At 32.8% G+C, this 25277-nt stretch overlaps 4 protein-coding genes and 1 non-coding gene across 6 annotated transcripts; 1 reads left to right on the forward strand and 4 right to left on the reverse strand.

Moving 5' to 3' along the window:
• Positions 1-7409: 7409 nt before the first annotated feature.
• TRNAA-UGC (transfer RNA alanine (anticodon UGC)) lies at positions 7410-7482 on the forward strand. Its single transcript has one exon. It is a non-coding gene; the product is annotated as a tRNA-Ala (tRNA).
• Positions 7483-7637: 155 nt separating this feature from the next.
• On the reverse strand, positions 7638-10158 carry LOC130937224 (uncharacterized). The gene is made up of 5 exons (XM_057867067.1): positions 9970-10158; positions 9250-9334; positions 8577-8690; positions 8285-8386; positions 7638-7982 (listed from the first exon to the last, which is right to left on the reverse strand). The coding sequence occupies exons 1-5, from the start codon at positions 10056-10058 to the stop codon at positions 7938-7940; spliced, it is 435 nt and encodes a 144-aa protein (XP_057723050.1). The 5' UTR covers positions 10059-10158; the 3' UTR covers positions 7638-7937.
• Positions 10159-14657: 4499 nt separating this feature from the next.
• On the reverse strand, positions 14658-16002 carry LOC130962355 (uncharacterized). Its single transcript, XM_057888582.1, has one exon. The coding sequence runs from the start codon at positions 15814-15816 to the stop codon at positions 14926-14928; it is 891 nt and encodes a 296-aa protein (XP_057744565.1). The 5' UTR covers positions 15817-16002; the 3' UTR covers positions 14658-14925.
• A 2423-nt stretch (positions 16003-18425) lies between these two features.
• Positions 18426-19260, reverse strand: LOC130960709 (RING-H2 finger protein ATL56-like). Its single transcript, XM_057886159.1, has 2 exons — positions 18578-19260; positions 18426-18460 (listed from the first exon to the last, which is right to left on the reverse strand). The coding sequence occupies exon 1, from the start codon at positions 19104-19106 to the stop codon at positions 18582-18584; it is 525 nt and encodes a 174-aa protein (XP_057742142.1). The 5' UTR covers positions 19107-19260; the 3' UTR covers positions 18426-18460; positions 18578-18581.
• Positions 19261-20588: 1328 nt separating this feature from the next.
• On the reverse strand, positions 20589-22425 carry LOC130962917 (RING-H2 finger protein ATL13-like). Of its 2 annotated transcripts, XM_057889077.1 has the most exons (2): positions 22182-22425; positions 20589-22082 (listed from the first exon to the last, which is right to left on the reverse strand). In XM_057889077.1, exons 1-2 carry the CDS (start codon positions 22326-22328, stop codon positions 20769-20771), a joined length of 1461 nt encoding a protein of 486 aa, XP_057745060.1. In that variant the 5' UTR covers positions 22329-22425; the 3' UTR covers positions 20589-20768. The 2 variants fall into 2 exon arrangements, with proteins under 2 accessions (XP_057745060.1, XP_057745056.1); XM_057889073.1 differs by having other exon boundaries at positions 20589-22425.
• Between the last annotated feature and the right edge of the window lie 2852 nt (positions 22426-25277).

Below are 25277 nucleotides of genomic sequence, written 5' to 3' on the forward strand. Positions count from 1 at the left end.
AATTTTTTAAAAATATGTTTACTCTTAAAATAATATTAAACATATTTTTTTAAATAATAAATTAAAATAATATAACATATATGATAATTATTAGTTGAAATAAAACATAAAAAAATATTTGCTTATTTATTTTTTTATTTTTGTGGATACGCGGATCGGATATACAGATATCAACACAAAATTCACAATTCGATCTGATTAGTGTGCGGATCTAATCCAATAATCTTATGGATCAAATTTACATCTGCAAATTTCGAATCGGATTCAGATAAACACCGCAAATATGCGAATCGAAGAACACCCATTGAAAAAATGCTTATAAATAATTAGCAGGGAAAAACATGGAATGTTTGACATATGTATATACACGCACTAACGCGTCCTATATTTATGCATATCGATGTGCGTTTTTATTATTAAATTTGAAATAAAATATCTGAATAGGGGCAGAAAACAAATTAAATTAATTTGAAGCATGATAGCTAGGCTGCCAACCTTTCTTATGAATAAAAAAATTGCAGCACGTTGATTCCTTTGTTAGGCCAGCCAATGAACGTCTCTTTCCAACTTATTAAGCAGAAAAGTTCACGATGATCCATTCAGTACTACCAAAATCCGCGTTTAATTAATTGTATATGCATAGATAATTGAACACAACTTTTTGAATATTATTAGCAAGATAAGAATATTCAAACTATAAGCAATTCTCCCAACCTATCTTTCTCCCTTTCTTATGCTTTTATACCAAGAATATTATTATTACTAACTTATCTTATGTTTTTTTCCAGATCTTATATATATAAATAAATACATATAAGTCTTCTTTGTCTTTTCCATGTTGGTACTCCCTTGGACCTGGTTGTTTAATTTGCTAGCTTTTTGGTCATTAATTAATTAAAAAAATAAATAAAGTTTAGCATGCATTTGAATTTGGTAGATAAGGCGTGACAAGGACTTTAATATGTCCAAATCTTGTTTCCACGCTAAACAGGCTTATCTAGAGGAAGCAATTTCAAAAGCACAAGACACAAATTGACAAAGCTGAATCATTTGTAGTTATCGTTAAGTTGAACAAGTAATTAAAAAATAATCTCAGCTTGAATTGAAACATGATCTGCTATATATTCACTTAATGGGAAAGGAAAAGAATATAGATAGATAGATTCATAGATATTCTTTTTGTACATACAACTAGAACACATTTATTTATTATTAACACTCTCATAAAATATTTTACATTATTATAGTGCATTCCAGTGGTAGAAGAAAAGCACAAAGGTTGACCCATCCTTTTATTATTTTACTCTTATATTTATAGGTTCATAAACTTTTTAGGGACCTTCCCTCTGATCTCTATGATTCTTCTTGTATTGTAAATATTATCCGATCCTTTCTTCAAGGGCTAACAACCTAATCTATGAGAATAAATAATTCATCCCCATTTCGTATAAAAGGAGTTTTTGAAAGTAACACACGATAGTTATTTGCTATATATAATATGCTATAGCCTTTACTCTCATCTACAGGCCAAATTACTTTTTCAGGGATTTTGAATTTTGAGGTGGTTGGTTATTAATGTGGTTAGTGATTATTACACATTATTGATTGAAGAAAATAATGTTTTAAACTTTTAGATAAGATTAAAAAAAAAAAAAGAAAAAAGCAAAAGCAAAAGCAAAAGATGAATAGTTTCATGCAATGAAAAAGATAGAAACCCCCTGGACTAATTAATTACAACTTTAACACAAGCTAACGGAATCACATAATACAAGAGTTTCATCTTATCATTTAATTTCTATCCCTATCTCTCTCTTTTTCATGATAATTTTGATACAACTTTGCTAAGATTACGTATGGTGGATGCCAATTGCAAAACCAATAAGGAACACGCTATGCTAGCTAGTTTAATTTTGGACCTCCCCATGTGACATTTTTATTTTATTTTATTTTTATGATAATATGTGAATTAATTAATACACGACTTTTATCCAATTGGGGCAAATCTTCAAACATGTGAACTACCCTATAAAAGGATGGTAGACATGTAACGTCCTCCACAATAATGTTTCAATACTATATAGGCACAAATATAAATAAATCCGCTATAACAAAACTTTGACACATTAAATTTTACAAAAAAAGTATTATTTGTATATCAAAATCAGTCAATAAAAATAATCATCAATGTATTTATGTATAAATATATATGTGACTTATATTTATATTATAACATGTATTTTATACTAGTTGTTGATTTTGATAGTTAATTTTAATATACATATAGCATTATTCTTAATTTTGATATTTTACAAGAAATGGTAAAATGCTTATATGTGGGAGAAAGAGCGTAAATTTTTGAAAAGGGATAAAAAAATTGCATGTCATTGTAAATTTTTGAAAAGGGATAAAAAAATTGCATGTCATTGAAAATTCGACGGTTTGATTCAGAATGTGCACAAATTTCATATCGTTCGATTTATATTTATAATTTTTTTATGATTTTAAAATCAAAATCTCATTTTTAGACTTGTGTTTTTTTATTTATTTTTTTAAAAATAAAATTTCATCTTCCAATTTGTGTTTTATTATTATTTATTTATTTTTTTAAGATAAAAAATCTCATTTTCTTATTTCTTTCTTTGAAAATAAAAAAATTACAATATTAAAATTGAACTTTTGAATTTTATTTTTTCCAAATATTCATGTTTTGGTAAAAAAAATGACAATATACTTAAAAATATTACATTTTAATCCCATTTATTTATTTGCCAAAATTTGACCACGTATAGAGAAAATAATCGAAATTCTAAGTCCATGAAACAATTGAAACGTATGATGATATTGTTGGATAGAATGGTAGCACCAATTCTCTAAGGCTCTATATATCTTTAACAAAAATATTAAGTGTCTAAATCCTTTTATCAATCAAGTTAATCAAGTTGTTAAAAGTAAAAACTTTTTCACGCACCATATTTATTCTCTTTTCTCATTTAATGAACATCGAAATTACGTACTGTTTGTGAAAAATGCTCATTCTCAAAATCTTCTTTTTTTTTTCCTGCATTACTCTACTTCTTTTTCCTTCTCTTATTTTTTTTCTGCGTTGCTCAACTCTTTCTTTTTTCTTCTCTTTCAATTTTTTTTCTACATTGTATTGGAGGCATTTTTTATCTGCATTCTGTTTAGAAGTATGTAGTGCTTGTAAAATCAAATCTGAATTCTCGTTAAATACGCGAATCTTTGGTGATTATGGAAAATTATAATTTAGATAAACTAAATCAGTGTGAATTAGATGTTTCTTCTGTATCGAACATAATTGAAGAAGTACGAATAATTATTTTTTTTGTATTTAATGGTTCTATAATTAATGATTCTAGTAATTAATATGAGACCAATTTGATTGAATTTAGTTCTAAAAAATAACAGCATTTTTAATTGCTTCCTCTTGCTGATAAAGTTCAAATTAAAGGAGCTAGATGGAGTACTACTTCATTTGATGTCGGTTTTGAAGAAGCATCATTTGAAACCATTGCACTATAGAAGGGACACGTACTAGACAAGTGCATATGTTCTCATACATGAATTGTCTATTTGTCTTTGATTGGATTAGTACTCTTACTTCTGTTCACAACTACATGCGACATTATGCTAACTTGTCCTAATTGCAATGGGTGGTAGTGGTAGTGGTGGTGGTGGTGGCGGTAGCTGTGGTAGGTGGTGGAGCCCTCCCCTCTACAACCAAATCCAGAATATAATTAAATGAAACCGCACCTAAATGCAAACTGGTTCTTCATTCTTCACCCAAGATGGAGATTTAACCTCAACCAACACAGCCTAAACCAGCTCATGTATGTCATATTATTCTATGGACCAATGTTAGATAGATAATTATAGTTGATTATGTTAGATTTAGATTGGTCCAAAATGTGCCGCGAGCCAACAATTTCTTTCTGTGGTAGATAAATGGATTTATTATTTGAAAAAAAAAATCCTAGAAAATTTTATGTAAGAACTAAGAACAAATTGGTTGGAGACGCATTCAGCCACGTTTAATAGAAATTGGTTCTCCCAGGGTACGGGCCTACGGGGCTTAGACTAGGGAAACCTAAAAGAACACGTTTCTTTTTCGGATAAATTATTACAAGGCTAGTAATAATTATTTATTTACTATTAGAAAGAAAACAAAACACAAAAAAACAAAGTAGCTAAAATTTTGATCAAACTTTTAAAGTATTTTTAATATTGATTGTATATCCCATGAATTATGCAATTTATTTATTTATTCTAAGATAAGGAAAATAGCTAGGTAGCTCTTGAAAGAGATTTGAAACGTTTTGCCCCCACATGTTGATTCGTTGAGGATTGAGGAGAGGTCTTTTTCTTGGATCCACTTTTTAAAAATGAATAAATAAAAAAAATAAATTGGATGCCCTCCTACGTCGACCTCTATCCTTATCCAGTTATCCTTGTTGGTTTTAATTGCGCTATGCCACTTTCCTAGGAAACTGCTTCTTTTGTTGACCCACGGATTCATCTATGTCTTCTATTACTCCATGCTCTCTTTCAACTTTCAACTTTCAACTTTATCTATCTACCCTCCCATTCAGATTACACCTTGTAATACAACTTTGAATAACTATCACCAAAAGTTGTTAACAAAAATGGTACTAGTAGAAAGTCAATATTATGTAATTTGATATCACTATATAAACTTAGAAAATATGTAGGAGTAAGACTCAACTAGGAGTGGTTTCTATGAAAAAATTCATATACTAATTTTATTCACATCTTTAACACTTCAACACGCCAACTCAAATTCTTGGAAACATGTTATGTTATATAATATAATTCGATTCATTGAACAAAAGGAACAACAAAAGCACTTAATTTGGTTTCTTTATAGAGCAAATCAAGCCTAAGGATATGGTTGCGACCACGACCATATCACTTTATGCGTCTTGGTACTATTATGTTTTAATTTAGTACGGAATGTGTATATTAAATAGCATTATTTGATTCTAAAGTGATAGAACGTTGAATTTTCATCGGCGGAATTTGAGATAAAGATGTAATCTAGTGTGATGCGACTTGGGAGCGTGACTAAATGAATGTCTAAGATGAACAAGAGCAACTTTCTATGACATTGTTGCACCTTTTCCTCGTTATTTACGGCTTCCAAATGATAAGTATATATAAATTGATACACGGCGTTCAGATTATTATGATAACACTTCATAATAATCTAAGACGCAATGTTTTGTCTGAAGGGGACCCAACATTGTTTGAATAGAATTTTATTTATTTCGGTGCAACTTTCTTGAACTTTAAAACAATACAAGAAGTGATGTTTTGGACTTTTGGTAAGGGAAATCTTAAAAGTGCTCTCCTCGGATATAGATAAATAAAGCCAAACACCAAGGATCAGGATTAGGAATAGAACCTTGTTAACTTTAGAAACTCGAAATGATGATAACTTCTTTAGCATGCTAATAAAGTAGCGCCTCCAGCAAAAAGGTATTATTTCCTGCCGCAAAGATTAAAGGGGCTGGACGTTATATAGTATGGGCCCACTGGGTGTTAAAGGAAAGCCCAATTATTGGTCACATTATTAGTACTCATATGGATAAGATGCTCTTTGGGCTTTTAGCCCTGTTTTTATACCAACAAAATAAAGGATAAGATTTCATTTTGAGATCATGACCAAAAATATTGAAAAGCATTTAATTTTGAGATTTATTTATACAGGTATGCTACACATACAAACTTTTTTACCTTACAAATCTTACAAATTGGCATAAGTCCAACAAAATACACGCGCGTTACACTCTCACGCTCCCATATTCAAGAGTAAATACACGCACGTTACTCAACCACTTCCTTTTTCCAAAGCGCGCTACTTACCATCATGAACGACTCTTCTTCTTCCTCGATGAAAACCATAACTGTTATTTTTCTTCGCGTTTCTCCTCCTCCTCCTCTTCTTACTTCTTTTTCTCCTCCTTTTTGTGTTTCTCCTCCTTCTTCTTTTAATTTTGCAACATTATGTATTTTTTTTCTTTGTTTAATTTTTTCCTCCAAAAAAATTATGAGAATATGAAATAAGAAGATGAAGAAGAAGAAGCAGCAGAAGATGAGGAGGAGGAAGAGGAAGAATTCTGAATTATGCAGAACTCATCAGAATAAAAATACACCAAAATATCTTCGTATTACACCCAAATTTGCTGCAGATACAGAAATAAGTTATGTTACGTATACACTAAAATCAGCTACTAAAGTCAGCAAGAGCTGCAAAATACACCCAAAATACACCACAGAAGGGCTGCAAAATACACCCAAAATACACCATATTAAAACAAGTATAAACTATAGAATGCAAATACAATTATAAAACCATCATAAAAAATAACAAACAAGATTCATGAATCATAACTAAATAGAAACTAAAACAATTCAACTAAAAGAATAAGACAATTCACCATCCGTCAAATGAAAAGTAATAAATTGTAAATACACCCAAACTTTTATAAAAATACATCCAAATATTCCTAATCTACACCCGAACGTCTGATATAAAATGGACAAGATTATATTAATTTTAATCAGAACTAGTACATTAGATTCAATTCAAACAAGGAAGAATTAACAGCAAATTTCACAGGCAAGCTTCATGCACTGGGTCATCTGACAATCTGAAGTTGAATTATCCATTATCTTTAAAAACTATTTCAGAGCTTGATGTCAAAAAACAATAGAAATCGAGAATAACGAAGAAAGAGAACAGAGAGAGAAAAGCACGTAAATGAAGAAAGAGAGAAAGAAGGCAAGAAATTCGAAAAAGAAAATGGAATCCTTTCAAAAAAATAAAAAATCTGTTAGAGGCGCGCGAAACATATGTACATGACAAGCACATTTGAAATAATAACAATTAGAGGACTTATAAGACTTGTATAACAAAATCACTTGTATGTAGAAATTAATCCTTATTTATATTACATTTAACTCCCTCCAAGTTTTTAACGTGACATTTACCTCTTTCCGTTTAACTAACATAAAACTACAATTTTATCCTTAATTGTTTAAGATATTATTGGATTTTCCATTCAATGATCTTGTGCCAAGGTAAAAAAAATCGAATTGTTACGTAAAATCAAAAAAATAAATTAAGTAAAATATAAAATTTTAACAAAGTTTAAATTATAAAATCGTCAGATTTAATAAAAATTTTATAAAATCAATTGATTCATTTAAAATCGTAATATCAAAAGATTTTAAGAGTGAAATCCATATTCTAACTATTATGCTTATATCCATCGATTACCTCCAGAACTTCATCTTGTTCTACCCTTACATATAAAGAAACCCCTTGTTCTATCCTCTCAAAAATTATGATTTCCTTCAATCACCGCCTTGGGGATGTAGCTCAAATGGTAGAGCGCTCGCTTTGCATGCGAGAGGCACGGGGTTCGATCCCCCGCATCTCCAAAATGTGTTACCATTTTTAACCAAAAAACTCATGAAAGAGAGAACAAGAGTGCACACGCCATTCATAATAGAAATTCCAAATAAAGTATTTCAAATGTGACATACTCCATTCTTGGAAGTTAGATGCAGTACTCAATAAGTTGCATATAAGTGTTTCATTTTACTAAAATGTGCCTTATTGAGATAGTTATAACACCATTATTCAGGCTTCTTTGCAGCAGTTATAGCTACACGAATGCAAAACGAAAACTGGAAACAAGTCACATATTTCATTTAGAAGTCCAATTCTTTCCTAAAAATGGGTTACATACTTACATATGTTGCATCAACAGGTAACAAAGAACGCTGAACAGCGAAAATTTATGGCTTGCCATGACAAGAAAAAATTAAACTTGTTGAGCTGATATAATATCAAAGAATGTGAAAATGACTTCCAGACACCACTTGGCATAAGTCTAACGAACAAAAAAATGAATGATCGCAGCTAAGTAGTCTGCAAGCTGAAAGAAAGAAACAAAATGTTTATATCAAAAACCTTAAACAGGAATTGATCAGCCAAATGGAAGTAATAAAAGTAATCCATATACTCCCTCCTTTCCATATTGACAAGTCATTTTGACTTTTCTAATACATTTAAGAATTAAGTATCTGGATATAAATTACGTTTGCATACCCTTGACTATAATGTAGTAGAAAAGTTAAAACAACTTATGAATAGGGAATGGAGGGTGTATTAGATTTCTTCCATTTGATTGTGTTTGACATGTGTATGCAAGAATGATGTGGCATGTGAAAATTTCACCTGAGTTGGAATACTTTTTCCAGTTTGACCTTCAATAACTAGGCCTGCCGCGAGACCAATCATTGCCCATGCTCCATTAATTGCCTCAATTTGGCGCCGCCTCTACATTCAACACATCAGGTTAGTGAGAAATGAGGAACATGATTTTAGTAGAGTTAGAGTTAGATATCTTAATTTCTGTCAGCATTGATTGACATACAAGGGGAAGCAACATAATTTGAAAGTTCTTTCTATAGTTCTACATTAGTTGAAATTTGACAATAACAACAACCAAATATAAGACAACTTTCACCTTGAGTTTCTCTTTTGCTTTAATTCTTTCCATTTGCCTGGCAGCCAATCGCTTGGCCTCGACAGGATCAACCATTATCACATCTTTATTTGAACCTTCCTTTCCTGAAGACACCTGTGTAATTAATATGAAAAAATGATGATCTCAATATAGGAAAGCCAAAAAAATAAATAAACAAATAAATCAAAGAATGTTCAAAAGAGTTGCTGTAATTTCCGTATGCATGAAAAGTTTTAGCAAGAACTTACAATAATTTGTTTACTGCCCAAAAAATGGGAATAAAGAATCAGCGTTGTATACTGATTTACATAAATTCTGAATGTGTAAGTTAGTTGCTAGTTTACATTTTACAAGATGTAACACTTTAGCCTAAAGCTCATAAAGCTTAAAATCCACTATATCATTTCAGAAGAAGATAGCACCCCTTATTTTCTCAGAGAAAGCTAGAAGGCATCAAGAAAGGAATATTTTATTTATAAACATACACGTAAATACCCTCACATGAACCAAAAGTATTTCTACAAAACTAAGAATGTTTCACTTTTATTCCACAGTTCTCTCCATGGAGCAAGTATATTGGACGTTAACAGTAAAGTCAGAAGTTATAAACTTATAATCAGTTCTGCATAACTCTCTATGTATGAAGCAGGAAGTCTACACTTTTTATGCATACATTAGGATTAGCCAGAATTCGAAATGCTTGACCCCTGGTTCTATTCGCGGCTATGCCTGCATCTTGCTCTCTTCTCCAACCCCACCTAAAACAAGGAGGTGAATCTCATTAACATAACAATTTGTGATTCAGATTTTCCTCCATTCAGAGAGAAAATTGTTGGATTTTCTGTTAGAATGGACTGAACTTTCTTGTGCTTTTTTTCCTATATTAAGATCAATTCTCTCTGCCTCTGCACGATATAACATGTATGTATTCCATATCAACACATTGTGATATATGTGGCCCATTAATATTATGCTAATATTATCAAAACAGAACAGGAAATGGAAGTCCAAGCTGTTCTGATATACATATTTAGTTATTTTATTCACACCTAACCCAAAAATCTAGATGGAGTTAGGAAATTACTGAATTTGAAATATATTATTTTTCGTACCCCAAGTCTTGCCTATTCTACTTTTGGCATGAAAAATTGGATGCACAAGTGCAAGAAGGTTATGGCTTATAAAACGATGATAAATAATTAGAGCTAAAGTTAGGCAGATTCGACAAGCTTAATTCCGAAAGTTGAAGTCGAAGGAAGTGAAAGCATAGATTGCAAGTTCAAAGCTTCAACATTTAGATGAATTTAAGCTGCAATAAGGTAAAAGCAAAGGAAATCATAGACGAGAGAGGAACAAAGAGAAAACGAAAAGAAGGAAGAAGGAAGAGAGGTACCTGAAAAGAGGAAGGGGCTGAAGGTGGTGGTGGTGAGCGTTGGAAGGGAGAAGGTAAGCGTTCAGTGGTGGAAGAATGGTTGACGCCATCGCTTTGTTCTCTTCCTCTTTCTGTGGCCCTCTCCTCTTTATCTCTTCCTCTTCTCTTTCTCACTGCTCCTTTCAGCTTATTTGAAAAAAATAAAATAAAACAAGGGGTTAACTTAAAAAAACGTTTTAGAATTATTTAAACCAACACTCGGAATTTTATTATCCACAAAAATATTTTTAAATAATTTTAAAATACAACAAAAATATTTAATAGTAATATATATTTTTAGACAATGGCTTAAAAATTTAATTTTAATACAATTTTTTATAAGTATAATTATAAAAATAAAATATTATTTAAATTTGGTAATTTTTTGTTAATTGTATTTTTTGTAATTTTTTTATTAACAATTAATAATTTTTTTAAAAAATCACAAAAAATATCAATTTAACAAAAAATCACCAAAATTTAAAAATAATAATATCTCATTTTTCTAATTATGATTGCAAAAAATTGCATCAAAATTCACTCTCTAATGTATTTTTCAAAAAATACATATTTAATGTTAAAATTTTTACAAGATTATCTAACATTAAATATATATTTCTAAAAAAATATATTAGAGATTGAATTTTGATGCGATTTTTTATAAGCATGATTAGAAAAATGAGATATTATTATCCTTAAAATTTGGTGATTTTTCATTAAGTATATATTTTTGTGTAATTTTTTTATTAACAACCAATAATACTTTTAAAAAATTACAAATATATATATATATATATATATATATACTTAGCAAAAAAAGTCAGCAAACTTTAAAAATAATAATATCTCAATTTTCTAATTATTATTGCAAAAAATCGCATTAAAATTCAATATTTAAGACATTTTTTGAAAATATATATTTACTGTTAGATATTTTTGTCACGTTTTTAAATTATTTAAAAATATTTTTGTCAATAATAAAATTTAGGTACATTTTTTGTAGCGTTTGAATAATTCATGAGTTGGTGGTTAACCCTAAAAAAAACTCATATTATTCAAAAATTTATTTTGCTTCACTTCCTCAAAACTAAAAACTAATAATAAGAATTTAATTTTAATATAATATTAGAATAAAATAATTTTATGAATGTATCTAATTATCTTTTATTGATAGTATAAATAATAAAAATAAATATAATTGTACAATTATATAAAACGTTTTATATTATCAATTACAACAAAATTAATAAATTTTTATAACAAATTTTAAATATTTAATAATTATTTTTTTATATTTTTAAATTAAATATTAATTTTTAACTTTTTTTTAATAAATTAAACAAATACTTTTAGCACAATAGCAATCACCTAATATAAACCTCATATATATGGAAGCACATACAAATTAATCTTTAATAACGCAATGTTTTTCTCTTATTAATGAGAAATTGCTTATTTACTAAATTAATGAGAGATTATGTTTGAAATGTAATATAGCCTTTAAAAATTTCCAGTCTCATTATTTGTAGTTTTGTACACAAATATTTTGGTCCTTATTATTTAGATTAATATACGGTTATTATAATTTAAATAAATATACACTTTAGTTATATAAGATTTAATTGATATAATACATTTAATTTTTTTTGGACACAATACATTTAATAATTTCATTATTATTTTTTTTGTCTTGAAATAATTTCATTAATTTGAGTGTTATTTAGGCTACGTTTAAAAAAAAATTTGAGATTGAAAGACAAAAATTGAGAGACGGAGATTAAATTAAGTATTTGTATTATATTTGACATAAAATATACAAGATTGAGTTATGTCTTAATATCATGTTTAATTTAAAATAAATATAAAAATTATAAGATCAATTTAAAATTTTAAAAATTAAATAAAATTATTTTAAAAAAATATTATTAAAATTTTGATATTTATTTTTAAAATATTCAATCATGAGTCCCATTTGAAAATATTAAAAGGACTAAAATTTTATATGTTGGAACTGAAATTTTAATTCTATCACTAAATACAATACTTAACTCCAGTCCTTCAATCCCATTTTCAGTTTCAAAATACAAATGTAAATTATTTTTTTTATCAGTTGAATTAAACATCTTCCAACTTTAAACATTATCTATACACCACACATTCATATAGACTACATGAATTCATTTTTTCTCCTGTGAAATTTGAATTTGGATGTGGTTATTTAGAAGGCATATGATATGTCAACCAAGGCTCTAAGCCTTACCGTCAGGACTCAGGAGTCCTTTTTTTTTTTGGGGGGTTGAGAGTTCTTATTTGTTGTTTTCGGTCTTACAGAGTCCTTACAAATATGGGCCATAAGGTTTAGGTTATAACGGGCCTCACTCCAAAAGAATTTCATAGGCCGGATTGGGTCTAATGGGCCTGAAATTTTTCACAGAGAAAAAGGCTGTGGAAGAAGAATATTCAATCAAGTTTGAAGTAACTTAAGTCCAAAAAAAAGGATTGAAGTAACTTACAAATGTGGAATGATGACCGTGACCAAGAAAGCCTATGAATCCAAAAACATTTTGCTAATTCATCAAGCAAAAATGGAAGGGTATTATAGTAATATTTGATGAACGGAGAGCTTAGTCGGCTAGTCCCTCCCCTGAAGGGTGAAGGCTGAAGCTGAATCAGTTATTTAATTTAGCAAAGTGGTGAATCGTAGGGCCTCCATTATTTAATTTAGAAAAACGTCATGGTCCACCTCCGTCCTTTGTTTGCTTTTGCTATCACTCACTAGTCACTCCACTTGTTGTTTCATTCTCACTTTTAATTAGAGTCAAACAGTTCCCATAAGTTTGAATAGTAAGCAAACTTAACAAACGAATAAGCTTTGCCGCTTTGCAAACACACACGCACACACAGTTAGAGAGGGTGTCATAACGATGATAGTTTTCGCTGCTTAAAGTGTCTATACAACTACAAAAGAATAATAATAATAATAATAATAATAATAATAATAATAATAATAATAATAATACATAGGTGCTGTCTCTCTCTGTGGCTTTGTTTTTAGTGTGGCTATAATGGCTTATAAGTTTTGGACCAATAAAAAAAAGACACATGATAGATTAATTTACATGTGAAAAAACTTTTGATTAAGGTAAAGGGACGATAAATGTAATAAATAAGATGGTAAATGTTTATGTGAGTATTTTATTTTGGTGAATATTATAGTATTTAAAAGGTGGTGTTTATTTACTAAACAAACTTTAAAGTTATTATTTAATTTAAAATTATAAAAATAAACAATTAAAAAAAATTAAAATTTATTACAAAAAATAAATTAGATAAAATTTAGATAAAAATTTATAGACATCATAAAATTAGCTTTTTATTTTCAGGACATGATATTGGTCGGGTGACCTTACCCACACCAAGAAAAGAGAATCGAGTACAACCTAATTCACAAACAATCCATCTATGCTCACGCCTGAAGAATTGTGCCTATGATATACCTACTGTTCAAATTGATCCGTTGGTAAGGCAAGCACAAAGAGACATGGATAAAATCAAGGGCGGAGATATGAAAGCTATGACCTTCCCAAATTTTTTATACAAAATTAGTAGTACTTTTAAAAAAAAAAATAAAAATAGTTCAATTAGTTCAAATACTTTACTATGACATAAGTATTTAGGTTCAATTTTCATCTTTTGTTTTTATTAACTATAATAATTTTTAATTTTAAACATTTAAAACATATTGGATTTAGACCGAACTGATTCAATTATTAAAGATTTTAAATCACTAAAAATTCGAAAAATATCATTATAAACTATTTTATATTTTTATTTGTAAAATTATTTATTTATTATCTTATTGGTAACAAACTTAGAGAATAATTATATTTAAAATTTTTACCCCAAAATTTTGTTTCAATCTCCCCCATTTCGAGTTCTCGTCGGCGGTAGTTTCACGGTATCCTCGGCTGGACGTTAGCTTGAAGACAAGGAGATGGAGATTTGGTCGCAGGGTACACAACTCTTCGATCCTTAGAATTGGAGTGGGGTGGCAGTGGCTTTCGTTGGCAGGAGCAGAACCTCCCCCACCAACAACGGTGATTGGAGGACCTATGGCAGAACAGTCTCCTTCTTCAACCTCAACGCCGATTTGTGCAATGAAGCTCAGATGAGAGGAAAATGTTGCTACACGCCTCTTTTTGGCCCATAGATGCGCCGTTGAAACGTTAGCGACATCGTTACTGCTACTTATTGGCGGTGACTTCTCCGGTTGGAGATATCAATGTTGGGAAAAGAATCAGTTGCGAATGATTCATTTGTGTATTACTAGTAGTATTATCCTTGTTTGGCAAGAAACCAAAGTTTCCAATCTTCTTTCGCCATCTCCGACGGGTCATGACAATACCATCTTTTCAATAGTACCTATACTATCATATTTCACTCACACTCTTTTTGTATTATCAATATCCATAAATAAACATACAGTTAAAATTTTTTTTTTACTATACTATTTAATGTTGAAAAAAAAATCAATTATAAATGATTCATTTGTATATTATTAGTAGTATCATTTTTGTTTGGCAAAAAATCAGAATTTCCAGTCTTTCTTTACCATCTCCGACGGATCATGACAATATCATCGTTTTAATAGTATCTATACTATTAAATTACACTCACATTCTTTTTATATTATCAATATTCATAAATAAACATACAGTTAAAAAATTTTTTTATTATACTTTACATGTTAAGAGACTTTCTTCTCTTAAACATAACACTAACTATTTCAAACTATCATTCCAAATGTCAACATTATATTGGCTAGTCAAAAGATAGCCATTCTTAGGCATCAATATCTTGACCACGAGAGACTTGGCCTTAATACATATGCTTAGATATACAAATAATAAGAACCAAAATTACATGAGATGAAGAGAATCAAAGGGTAACAAGTTGGAGATGTTGATCAGGATTATGATCAGGTAAGGGTTCCTTAATTGGGTGGCGTTTTCTACAGTGAGAGTAAAACGCCGTCATGATCGCATAACTCCAAATCACCACAAATGCGTACGAAACTATCACTATCGCTTTTTCCTTAATTCCCGTTTCACCCTCCGCCGCCACCGCGTCCACCTTCCACCGGATCAGCCCCGAAACCGCCACGAACATCCCCGACAGCAACCACGCACACACCCTCCTCCCCGCCATGATGCCGTGCCCAATCCGAATCGCGTCCCATCCAAATCTCTCCTCCGCCACGGACACCACCAACCCCAGGCTCAGCACCGCCATCAGGTAAATCTGCAGGAACGAGGCCATGGCCGGCACGAGGAACGATAGGGCAGTGGAGGGGGCGGCGAGGGCGGCGAGAAAGTGAGGGAAGGGGGAGAAGAGGAAGAGGAGGGCGTAGACGACGATGGAGGTGAGGAGGGGCCGGTGGAAGGAGTGGAAGGAGGCGATGGCGGCGGAGCGGAGGGTGGGGGAGGGGAGGAGGGAGGAGTGGACGGCGAAGAGGGAGGCGAAGAGGGAGAGGAGGTAGGAGGGGAAGGAGAAGAGGAGCTTGAGGCGGAGGAGAGAGAGAGCGTTTTGGCGGGACTCCTCGAAGACGTGGCGTGCCTCGAAGCGGGTGGGCACGTGGCGCCCCAGTGACTCCAGGCGGTGGATGTGGGCGGCGAGGTCGTGTGTTGTCCTTGCTTCGTACAGCGTCAGCGCCGACAGAGGGACGCTGGTCGCTGCCATTATGGTTGCGAACACCAATTTGTTGCACCCTATTGTCTTTATTGATTCCCACACCATCTTCAATGGACACAACACCCACTCCGCTCCCATGCCTCTCACTCACTTAGATCGCCCAAGATTAGATTCCTTTCCTTTTCTCTCTTTCTACTATTTTAATGCGCCATAGATGGGATTTGGAGCTGCGTTTTTCGAAATTAATTTATTCGTTGAAAAGTCTAGGTGCCAAAGACAGACATGTTTTCTTAACTCGCTTCTTTTTACCGAATGTTTCTTGGTAAGTAAATGAGTAAATGACACTTCTCTAGATGCTAGTCAACCATAAGTCGCGAATTGTCACCAGATACAAGTTTAGATAATGACTTGCAGCCATACATCGCAAAAATAAAAAAAAACGACAATCAAGTACAACCTTTATATTTTATCAGCGAAGATAACTTACAATAAGGAATGCGGCGACTTTTATTTAATGACGTATTACGTATAATATTAACAATAAGATCCAACGACGTCAAATACCTTTGATGAAATCATATGCAATAGATAGGAAGGTGCTACTCATTATGAATGCCAAAATACACTAATACACAAGGAATCCGAGGGCCAAAAAGTAAATTAGCAGCTTTACACTTTAAAGGGGATAATAAAGATATACATTACATGCCCCTGTGGAGTCAAGCACATCCATAAATCAGGAATATTCTGTGGGATTTTTTCTGGGGTACATCTTCACTGTTAACAACTTGGCTGTTAAGACTCAGTAGATCCATCTTAATTTAATCCCATGTTTACAAAGCTGCCAAATCAGAGACGACACTCTTACAAAGCTGCACCCTATTTGCCCCGTATTAATCATTAATTAATTAATTAATATTTTCAAGAGAAATATATTCTAAATTCATGAAATTTAACTTCCTAACACTAATCAAAATATAAACAATTGAAGAGTTTCAGTTAAACATATAACCGATGCTCAATGTAGTATCGTGTTCCTCCTTCCATAAAATAACTGAAACGTTTCAATTATGACATATAAATACTCAGTTTTCTGCCGCAAAATATTTACAAATACAAATGAAACTTCCCAGAACCCTTAATGGCTGCAGTGTAAATTGGCCACCTATGTTCGACCAAACACATCTAATAAATCAATCAAGAGAGAAATGAATTCACATATTCTTTATTTGGAAATATTTAGACTGATCCGTTACTGCCTTAAAAGATAATGAAGCAGGAAGACACTCGAACCACCTTTTCATGCCAATTAATTACTCAATATGCACCTGCCACCTTCAATTCCGCCAGAGGAGTAATACAAGGCCCATACTCGATATCGTTGCATGATCCTTGGTTGTGTTTTCCCTATGATGATAAGATTTGCCATTGTTGCCATAATCATGAACCCATCACATGCCTCATCCACTGCCCCAAAAAAAAAAAAAAAAAATCTAACCAACAAAGTTTCATTAGGTGATTCCATTCCGACTTGTGACTTTTAGTGGCCAAATGATAGAAACCTCTCATCAACAAAACTCAAGTGGGCATCCATCAATACCCGTCCATGACTCAGACAATCTATCAAATTAGTAGCAGATAAGAAGCAACAGAGCGGTTAATGCGCATAACACCAGGCAAAACTTTATAGACATTGTGCGGCAGTGAGTATGGAGAACAAGAACCATTGGGCTGTCAGCTGTGTTTGTTTGTTGAGATATGGACACTAATAGTTAGATACGGTGGTGCACGTCTACCATTTGTTTGTTGAGAGTTGAGACAGAAATTTGGATGGACACAGTGGCACACAGATACACACAAAATACATGTATTTAGTGTTTCTCTTTAAAGCTGAGACACGGAGATAAAATGCATAGGACACAAAATTTGACCTTTTTATCTCTAATTATTTTTTAAATTACCAATGCATAAGTCACATATGGTAAAATTGACATCTGGTTTATACATGTGTCTTGTACATTATTACCAAGCACATTATGAAAATTGTGTATCTTTATGTCTATGTATCTTTGTGTATTTATGTATGTGTCTATGTGTCTCAAAGACACTAACCAAACGCAGCCTAGGAGAATGCAAACATTAAGGTTACAACATTCTTGATTGGATTGACAAACTCTACGAAGGAAAACAGGATACTTGACTTGACTCGGTTGAATTTCAGCGGGAAGACAGATTTTCAATGAATTAATTCATTGCATCTTATTTCTATTGCTCTAGTTATGTCTTATGCTAACAAGGGAGAAAGAACACAACAAATTAATCACTTGAGGAAGCTAAGAATATACCAACAAAAAACACCGGTATACTACAACTATCAATTCTTCCTAGATTTGACAACTGAATTCAGTATAACCAACTCCTGAAAGATCACAGTTCAAATATAATTCCCTTGCAAGTTAGAATCTCCGTCTTTGCAGGTTTAAAGCAATTAGAGTAAGGGCAACAGCAAATGTAGTAGCTATCTCTACATATAGTTAATTTGCAAGTTTGGTATTCCTCGTATATTGGTTTTGGTGTCAACCCTCTCAACAACCACTCCCAACAGATCAAATGGAAAAATACGGAGACTAGTCCAAGTATTGAACGACAAAACACCAGAGACTTGCACAACACATGCTGCAAAATCACAGGTTCGGGGTTGTTTTTATCATATTAAGGAAATCAATTTGCCAATTTCACAAGACGCGTAAAAGATAACACCGCCGGAATTCATATACGAATACTGTACAATATACATGAGGGAAAAAGGAAAAAAAATATATTAAAAAAAAAGCTAATTTAACCTTACATATTTCCCAAAAGGAGGGAGGAGAAAAAGAAAAAAAAAAGGAAAACTTACAAAACTATGAAGTGGGAAGAGCGTTGGAGTCAGCTGTAGCACAGGTCCATAATTGGCGAGCGTGATCGTCTCTTTTTACAGCGGCATTTAATCGAACAGGTGTCCGGCATGTGGGGCAAGCGGCGACCTTGACGAGCCACGTGTCGACGCACCTCCGATGAAAGACGTGGCCGCAACCGGCGAGGTTCCTGCACCACTGGCCGTTGCGGAAGCCGTCGAGGCAGACGACGCAGCGGGAATCGGGGGCAGGGTATGGGGATCCTCTGGAGACGCGGAAGTGGGGGAGCTTGCTGAGGTGGCGCGGGGATAGGACGTCGGAAGGGGAAGGGTGGAGGGAGGAGGAGGAGTCGGGGCGGGAGCGGAGGCGGTGGAGGGCGCCGCCGATGACGAAGAGGTGAAGGAGGATGAAAGCGGCGAAGCCAAGGAAGAGGAAGAAGAGGGCGGTAAGGAGAAGCATGATGATTGGTTTGAGGAAGAAGGATAAGATATTAGGGTTGGGTTTGGGTAGGGAATCACGCTGAGGAGGCATGGTTGATGTTTCAATGTGAGAAGAGAAGCGAAAGAGAAGATGAATGAATGAATGAACGAACGAACGCAGAGAGAAAACAGAGTCAGAGATAAGAGAGAAAACAAAGGAGACGAAAAACTGTATTCTAAAATTCTAAATCAAGCTGCGGTAGCACATTGGTTACGCTTCTTCCTGCTCTCCCTCCTGTTTCTCTTATTCTTCCTGTTAATATGTCGGTCAAACTTATTTTTGGGTCCAAAATTGAAATGGACTGGAGTCTGAATTTTTTTTCTTATAAAGGAAATGGGCTTCGGCCCACATAACCAAAAAGAGAATGCTTCTAGAATTTTCGTGTATTTTATTATTCAGTCCAATAGGTTTTTAATCTCTTAGTTTTTATTTAATAATTATTGAAGCTCCATATAATTATACTAATTTATAATATATTCTCCTCACATTATATTTAATCAAAAAATAAATCCGATGCTTTGGCGGCCAGTGGGCACTGTTAGTGGCACTAATATTACACGAGTAAGTACAATGTTATTTATTATATGTCCAACAGAAGCATTTGATGTGACTTGTGAGACATGGGAATGGCTGGTCCAACTCAAGTTTAATGGCGCCATCCCCCCTTCTTACTGCAAATAACGCTGCCGCACATGAATAGTACGATCAACATAAATACCCCTTTGTATAATAAGACCAAGGTTGATCAATCACATGCACCAATAGCATTACCATAGAAGCGAATTAGTTTAGATTATGATAATAGATGGAAATTTGGGAGCAAAAAAAATTATGGTGTCCATACGTGTCAATAGTATTAAAGAGAGAGGTAGATGGGTTAGGTGCATAAAATTAGAGCAGAGATAGCGGCATCCAACCGTTCCCGTGAGGTTATTAAACAGTGAACCCTTTGAGTAATGACCATGCCTTCCTCTCTTAAATGCATGCATCCACCACTCCCTCTAGCTTTCAATTTGAATTTGAATTCACATTTACAACCATTGCTAGTAAGTAGTATTATTATCATCATAACTCATATTGCATTAATTACATACAGATAAAAAGGGATACATTCATTTATCGCTTTCTTCAACTTCACATTTTCTCTACGTCTTTTTCTCCTATACATCAACACACTCTTTTTACTTTTACAGCTACTACTCATACTTACTAGTACTTATTACTACCAAGACTAAATTCAATAAACTGAATTTTGATACAGTTGGCACCATGTTAAGTGGCACTTCAATGTTTGACTTTTCATTGAAAATGGTTCTCTCTCCTAACACCACAATTCATCCAAAATAGGCATTTTTCTAAGTTTGAGTCTATTTCTTAAATTACAAAGACAACAACCAAACGAAATCTACAAATGTTTGAAGAATTATGTGACCATTCAACAATGAAATTAATCTATGTAGAGAATAAAAAAAAGAATGGGACTTAAAATTGTTTTCCTCCCCCCTTCACCACCTTATGTTGTTTGTTCAATGGTACAGAAAGAAACTTTATGCAGAAATACTATATTCAGATCTAACAACTCATTACACTTTTTCTTGGTTTGTTTCTTTTCTTTTGTTTTTTTAACCTTCAATTTCTCTTGCATCCTTCCACCACCAATGTTCTACTTTAACAAAATCTAGATTCCACAATTGTAAAAGCAAATACAAAAAGCTAGATGCTGGAATCAGAAGAAGAGTGAACAACCTTGTTCTGTCTTCCAGTGAGCCAAAGCAAAGTCCTTCTGGCAAATGAAGGAGCTCTAGCTTGAGAATCAATACTATTGCAGCTTTGGCTTTCTTCATCAAACCCATATTCACTTCCTCCATTCTCCCATTTAGCAATATCCATCTCTGAAATAGTACTACTTGTATCAAATTTCACATTCTTATTAGCCTTCATCTCTTCTGAAGAACCAACAGCGTTCTTCTGTGGCGCCGGAAACCGGAATGAAACAGCTCTTCTGGACGAATCTCCAGCTGCATTTTGCTTCTCCTCCTTCTTCCCTCTCAGCCAAATCTTTGATATAGAGAAGCTCTCTATTCTGCTCCTTCCAATTGCAGCCCCATTACAATTAGTGTTACTACTTTCAGCACCACCAAGATCCTCAATTTTAGTGGCATCAAAGCATGCAAATCTGAAATCCCTTCTGGACTCAGAGTCATATTCTGACATTGCAGGCCTGTGCCCTGGTGTCAAAGGCAAAGAACTCTTCTTTTTACTATTTGACTGTTTCTTCTTCATTGGGGTTCTTATTGGTACCTGTAGTGAAGAACTCTCATCCATAACATAAGCAAATGACCCCATTGAGAAGCACCTCCTTCCATCCACATTGTTGTTGCTGCTACTGCTTCCTTCTCCACCACCACCACCACCACCACCACCATCAACATTCCTAAACTTGCCCAGCTTCACAGGCACCACTTTCTCCACACCATTTGCATCAATATTAAGAACTTTGTTGCTGTCACCCGAAGAAGTCAACTCACCTGATTTGTTTTGAAAATCAATCCTTGTTGATGATCCAAATTCACAGGAATTCGATGTTATGACAGAGCTTGTTCTTGCAACAGCTGCAGCAGCAGTATCTCTTTCGGGAGCAATAATCTCCCTAGAACTCTCACTCCCGGATTCGAGGACAAGAACAATGGGGGAACACGTGTTGCTGGTGTTGTTAGCAGAGAAATCAGGGAGCAAGCTAGCTCTACAGAGAGGACAAGTAGAATGAGACAATAGCCATGTGTCAATGCACTCCATGTGAAAAGCATGGCTACATTTGGGCAACAATCTAAGCTTGTCCTCCGGTTCAAACTCACACAAACAAACGGCACAGTCAAAAGGGTTCTTCAAGCCTATGATGGCTTTGTAGTGGAACACAGGGAGCGTGTCTATGAAGGACTGATCAACACCAGCATCATGGAGATGGAAGAGTTGCTGCAATTGGCCTTGAAGTGCAGTGCCATTGTCAAAATCATCAGGGTCTCTACTCTGAGGCCTCCATAGGAACCTAACAAGTAGGTGAAGCAAACCAGAAACGAAGAAAACAATGGCGAGGATGATGATGATGAGGAGTATGCTTGGACTAACCTTCAAGGCCTTATCGTTGAAGCTGAAACTGTCAGATCGAATAACAGAGGGAGTTCGAAGGGAAGGTGGTGGTGGTGGTGGGTTTGGGTGAGGAAGAAAAAAAGATGGTTCTTGTGATGGAGACAGAAAGCTGTCTCCTTTAGCCATGTTTGTTTTTGGGTCAGAGAGAAATTAGCAAAGCTTGAAACTTTTTTCCAAGTGGAAGAGAAAAGAGAGGAAAATGAAAGTGAAGAAGCTCATGTGGTGTTTTATTTTGGTTCCAAAAAGTGGCATAAGGAGCAAGGCACCATATAAGGTTATAGAACTGGTTTTTCTTGTTGATGCTGATGGGGACAAGTGTGAATTGTCTTTTTTTTTTTTTTTTTTTTACCCTAAAAGTCAAAAAGGGTTTTTTCTTTCTACTACTCCAAGCCAATATCTTATCTAGTAATAAAGGTCAGAAGAAACAGCAAGTAATGATTTGCGAGTCTTCATAAATAATTAATCACTGATGAGGCGTTAACCTGTCATTGTGCAAAATTTAATGTGATTTGATTACACTTTTCAGCCTTCAAATCAGTCACACATTTCATATCTTCACTTATTACTTACTCCTATCACAAAATACTTGGTTAATATTTTCAATTCTTTATATTAATCCAACAAAAAATCGTGTGTATTTTTTTAACAAAAATAACGAAATGCAAGTCATGGTTGTTGAGTTGACTTGAAGAAGGAGCCTATCCATGGTAGCATCAACCCCAATGCCCAATTAATATATCATCTAATAGTGCTAATTAATTAATGAATGTCAGAAGAAAATACAGTGATCTTATAAATTTGGTCTGATTTGGTAATGTGAACAATGAATCACATACACAGATACATGTGAACCCTCCTTAATTTTTGGCATATTATTTTGCTCGTTTTCCAACAATTTAATGTACGTTTGTTAAATCATCCTGATCACATTCTCTTCCTTTCTTCTATTCCGCTTCCAATCTGAATATTAAAGCTTAGTTTGAATAAAACAAAGCATAATTGGTATAAATAAATCACTGTTTCTTTATATATAGAGAGGCACGAGACGATCACATATAAAAATATATAGAGGAAGATTGCATAGGAAACAGTAAACTATAGGTGAACAAATCTAATCAATTACATAACTACCTATACCTCTGGATTCCATAGCCTCGTAAATCACCACCATTTTTATTACTATTTAATATTTACTAATTGCCTCTACTTTTCTATAAAAGAATATTTCTAAATTTACTTATTTATAAATTTTGACAATTTTTTATGAATTTTCTAATATTATATTTCATAACTCGTGTTGAGATATAATATTAAAAAATTGTTAAAATTTATAAAAAAGTAAATTTAGTTCTTCATAAAGTGAATGCAATATATATTGTGTATGAATCTATATTAGTATTGGTATGTCCTTAGACGTACGTATAACTCTCATTGTGTTTGTGTATTATAATAATTAATATTAAAATGCAACTAATGTCATCTTGTATTGGTATGTCTTTTAGCGTTTGATAGAGAGATAGAGACTGAAAGACGATCAAAATAAATTTTAATATTTTATTTGGTGCAAAGTGAGAAACAGTAATTAAAACAAGAATAAAACTCTAATTTAATTTGTACAAAATATAAAATTAGAATTAGATAATTAAAATAAGGATATTTTAGTCTCCTATATGTCCCTACTTTTTAAAGGTATTGAAATATTGAAATTTTAGTAATAATTTCTAAATCAATAAATATAATACTGTATCTCTGTCTCAATACCTCAAAACAAACGCTAAAAAAGTTTATATAAACAACAAAAATAAAAAGGCATGATCAACCTAATGTCAAAACTATATTATTAACAGGGCTGGTGGTCGTAGTTGTCATTAGTCAACTTTTTTTTTTTTTTGTTTTCTTGGTGTATTAATTAATTTGAACAAGATCGTCATAAAGCGCCTTAATTGGTTTAACCAATGAATTGAATATAAATATTACTATAATATGGATCAAAATTAAAAGTATATGGTGAATTGGTGATGGAGTTTTGAAACTTGAAAGCCACTTGGGGGAGTGAGTGGTACGGTACTAGCTCTTTTATTCTAGGGATGGTGCATCCGTGCATGAATGTTTGTTAGTAGAAATTAAACTTGTCATTGAACCTCCTTCAAGGTTCTTCATCAAATTTAATAAAAGTTGGAAACACCAATAAGAGAATTTAATTTGGAATTGGGTCTCGGGTGAGAACTTATTAATAGATAGAGCTTGGCGTCAATGTCCATATCTCATATATATATGGTCCCTCTCTTCTCTAAACATATAAAGCTGTCTTCAATATTAACCAATTATATCAATTTTCAATTCAATTAAAACATATTACAATTAACTGCACGTATTTATATTTAGGAAAGTCAGTCTACCTAGTTGAATAAACCAAATTGATGCTTTTTTTCTTATTTGATGTATTTTATTCTATAAGATTCCAAATGAATGCTTGTATTATTAGTAGTGGCATTGTGTATGTCTTTGTTCAAAATCAAATATGAAAAAAGTGGTCTAATAATATGCTCACATAGTAATTGAAGTTAAAAATATGAAAATAAAAATTGATTTACTAGCAAAAATATTCAAAATCTTCTACTACGTGTTTGTCTCCATATATATGAATGATAATCAAATCTTCTACGTACTCTTCTTAATGGGCGTTGCAGTTTTTCTAATTTTAGCAGTGTATATATACATCATTGATAATCCAATTTGTATTCATCTTTCACGTTATGATAACTTTACCCAAGCACCTGGTGTAGTTTATATTAATATCCGACTAGTTTTTTGGAGTAAAGTTTGACATTTAAGGTTGGTTTGTTTCTATGTGTTTGGAATCATCCTAACGTAAGTTCAAATAAATAAACAAAATATATATATGTTTTATGTTTTAACGACAAACCGGCCATCGGAAACGATAAAAACATAGTTTTCAATGTTGGTCTAACAAATGAAATAACGTTGTCACTTCTGTTTAAATGTTTGACCATTCATAACAGGAAAAGCAAAATTAACAAACAACTTATACTTTTACTTTTAAATTTGAATCTA

The sequence above is a fragment of the Arachis stenosperma genome, chromosome 1 (genome assembly GCF_014773155.1).
Source record: "Arachis stenosperma cultivar V10309 chromosome 1, arast.V10309.gnm1.PFL2, whole genome shotgun sequence".
NCBI lineage: Eukaryota > Viridiplantae > Streptophyta > Magnoliopsida > Fabales > Fabaceae > Arachis > Arachis stenosperma.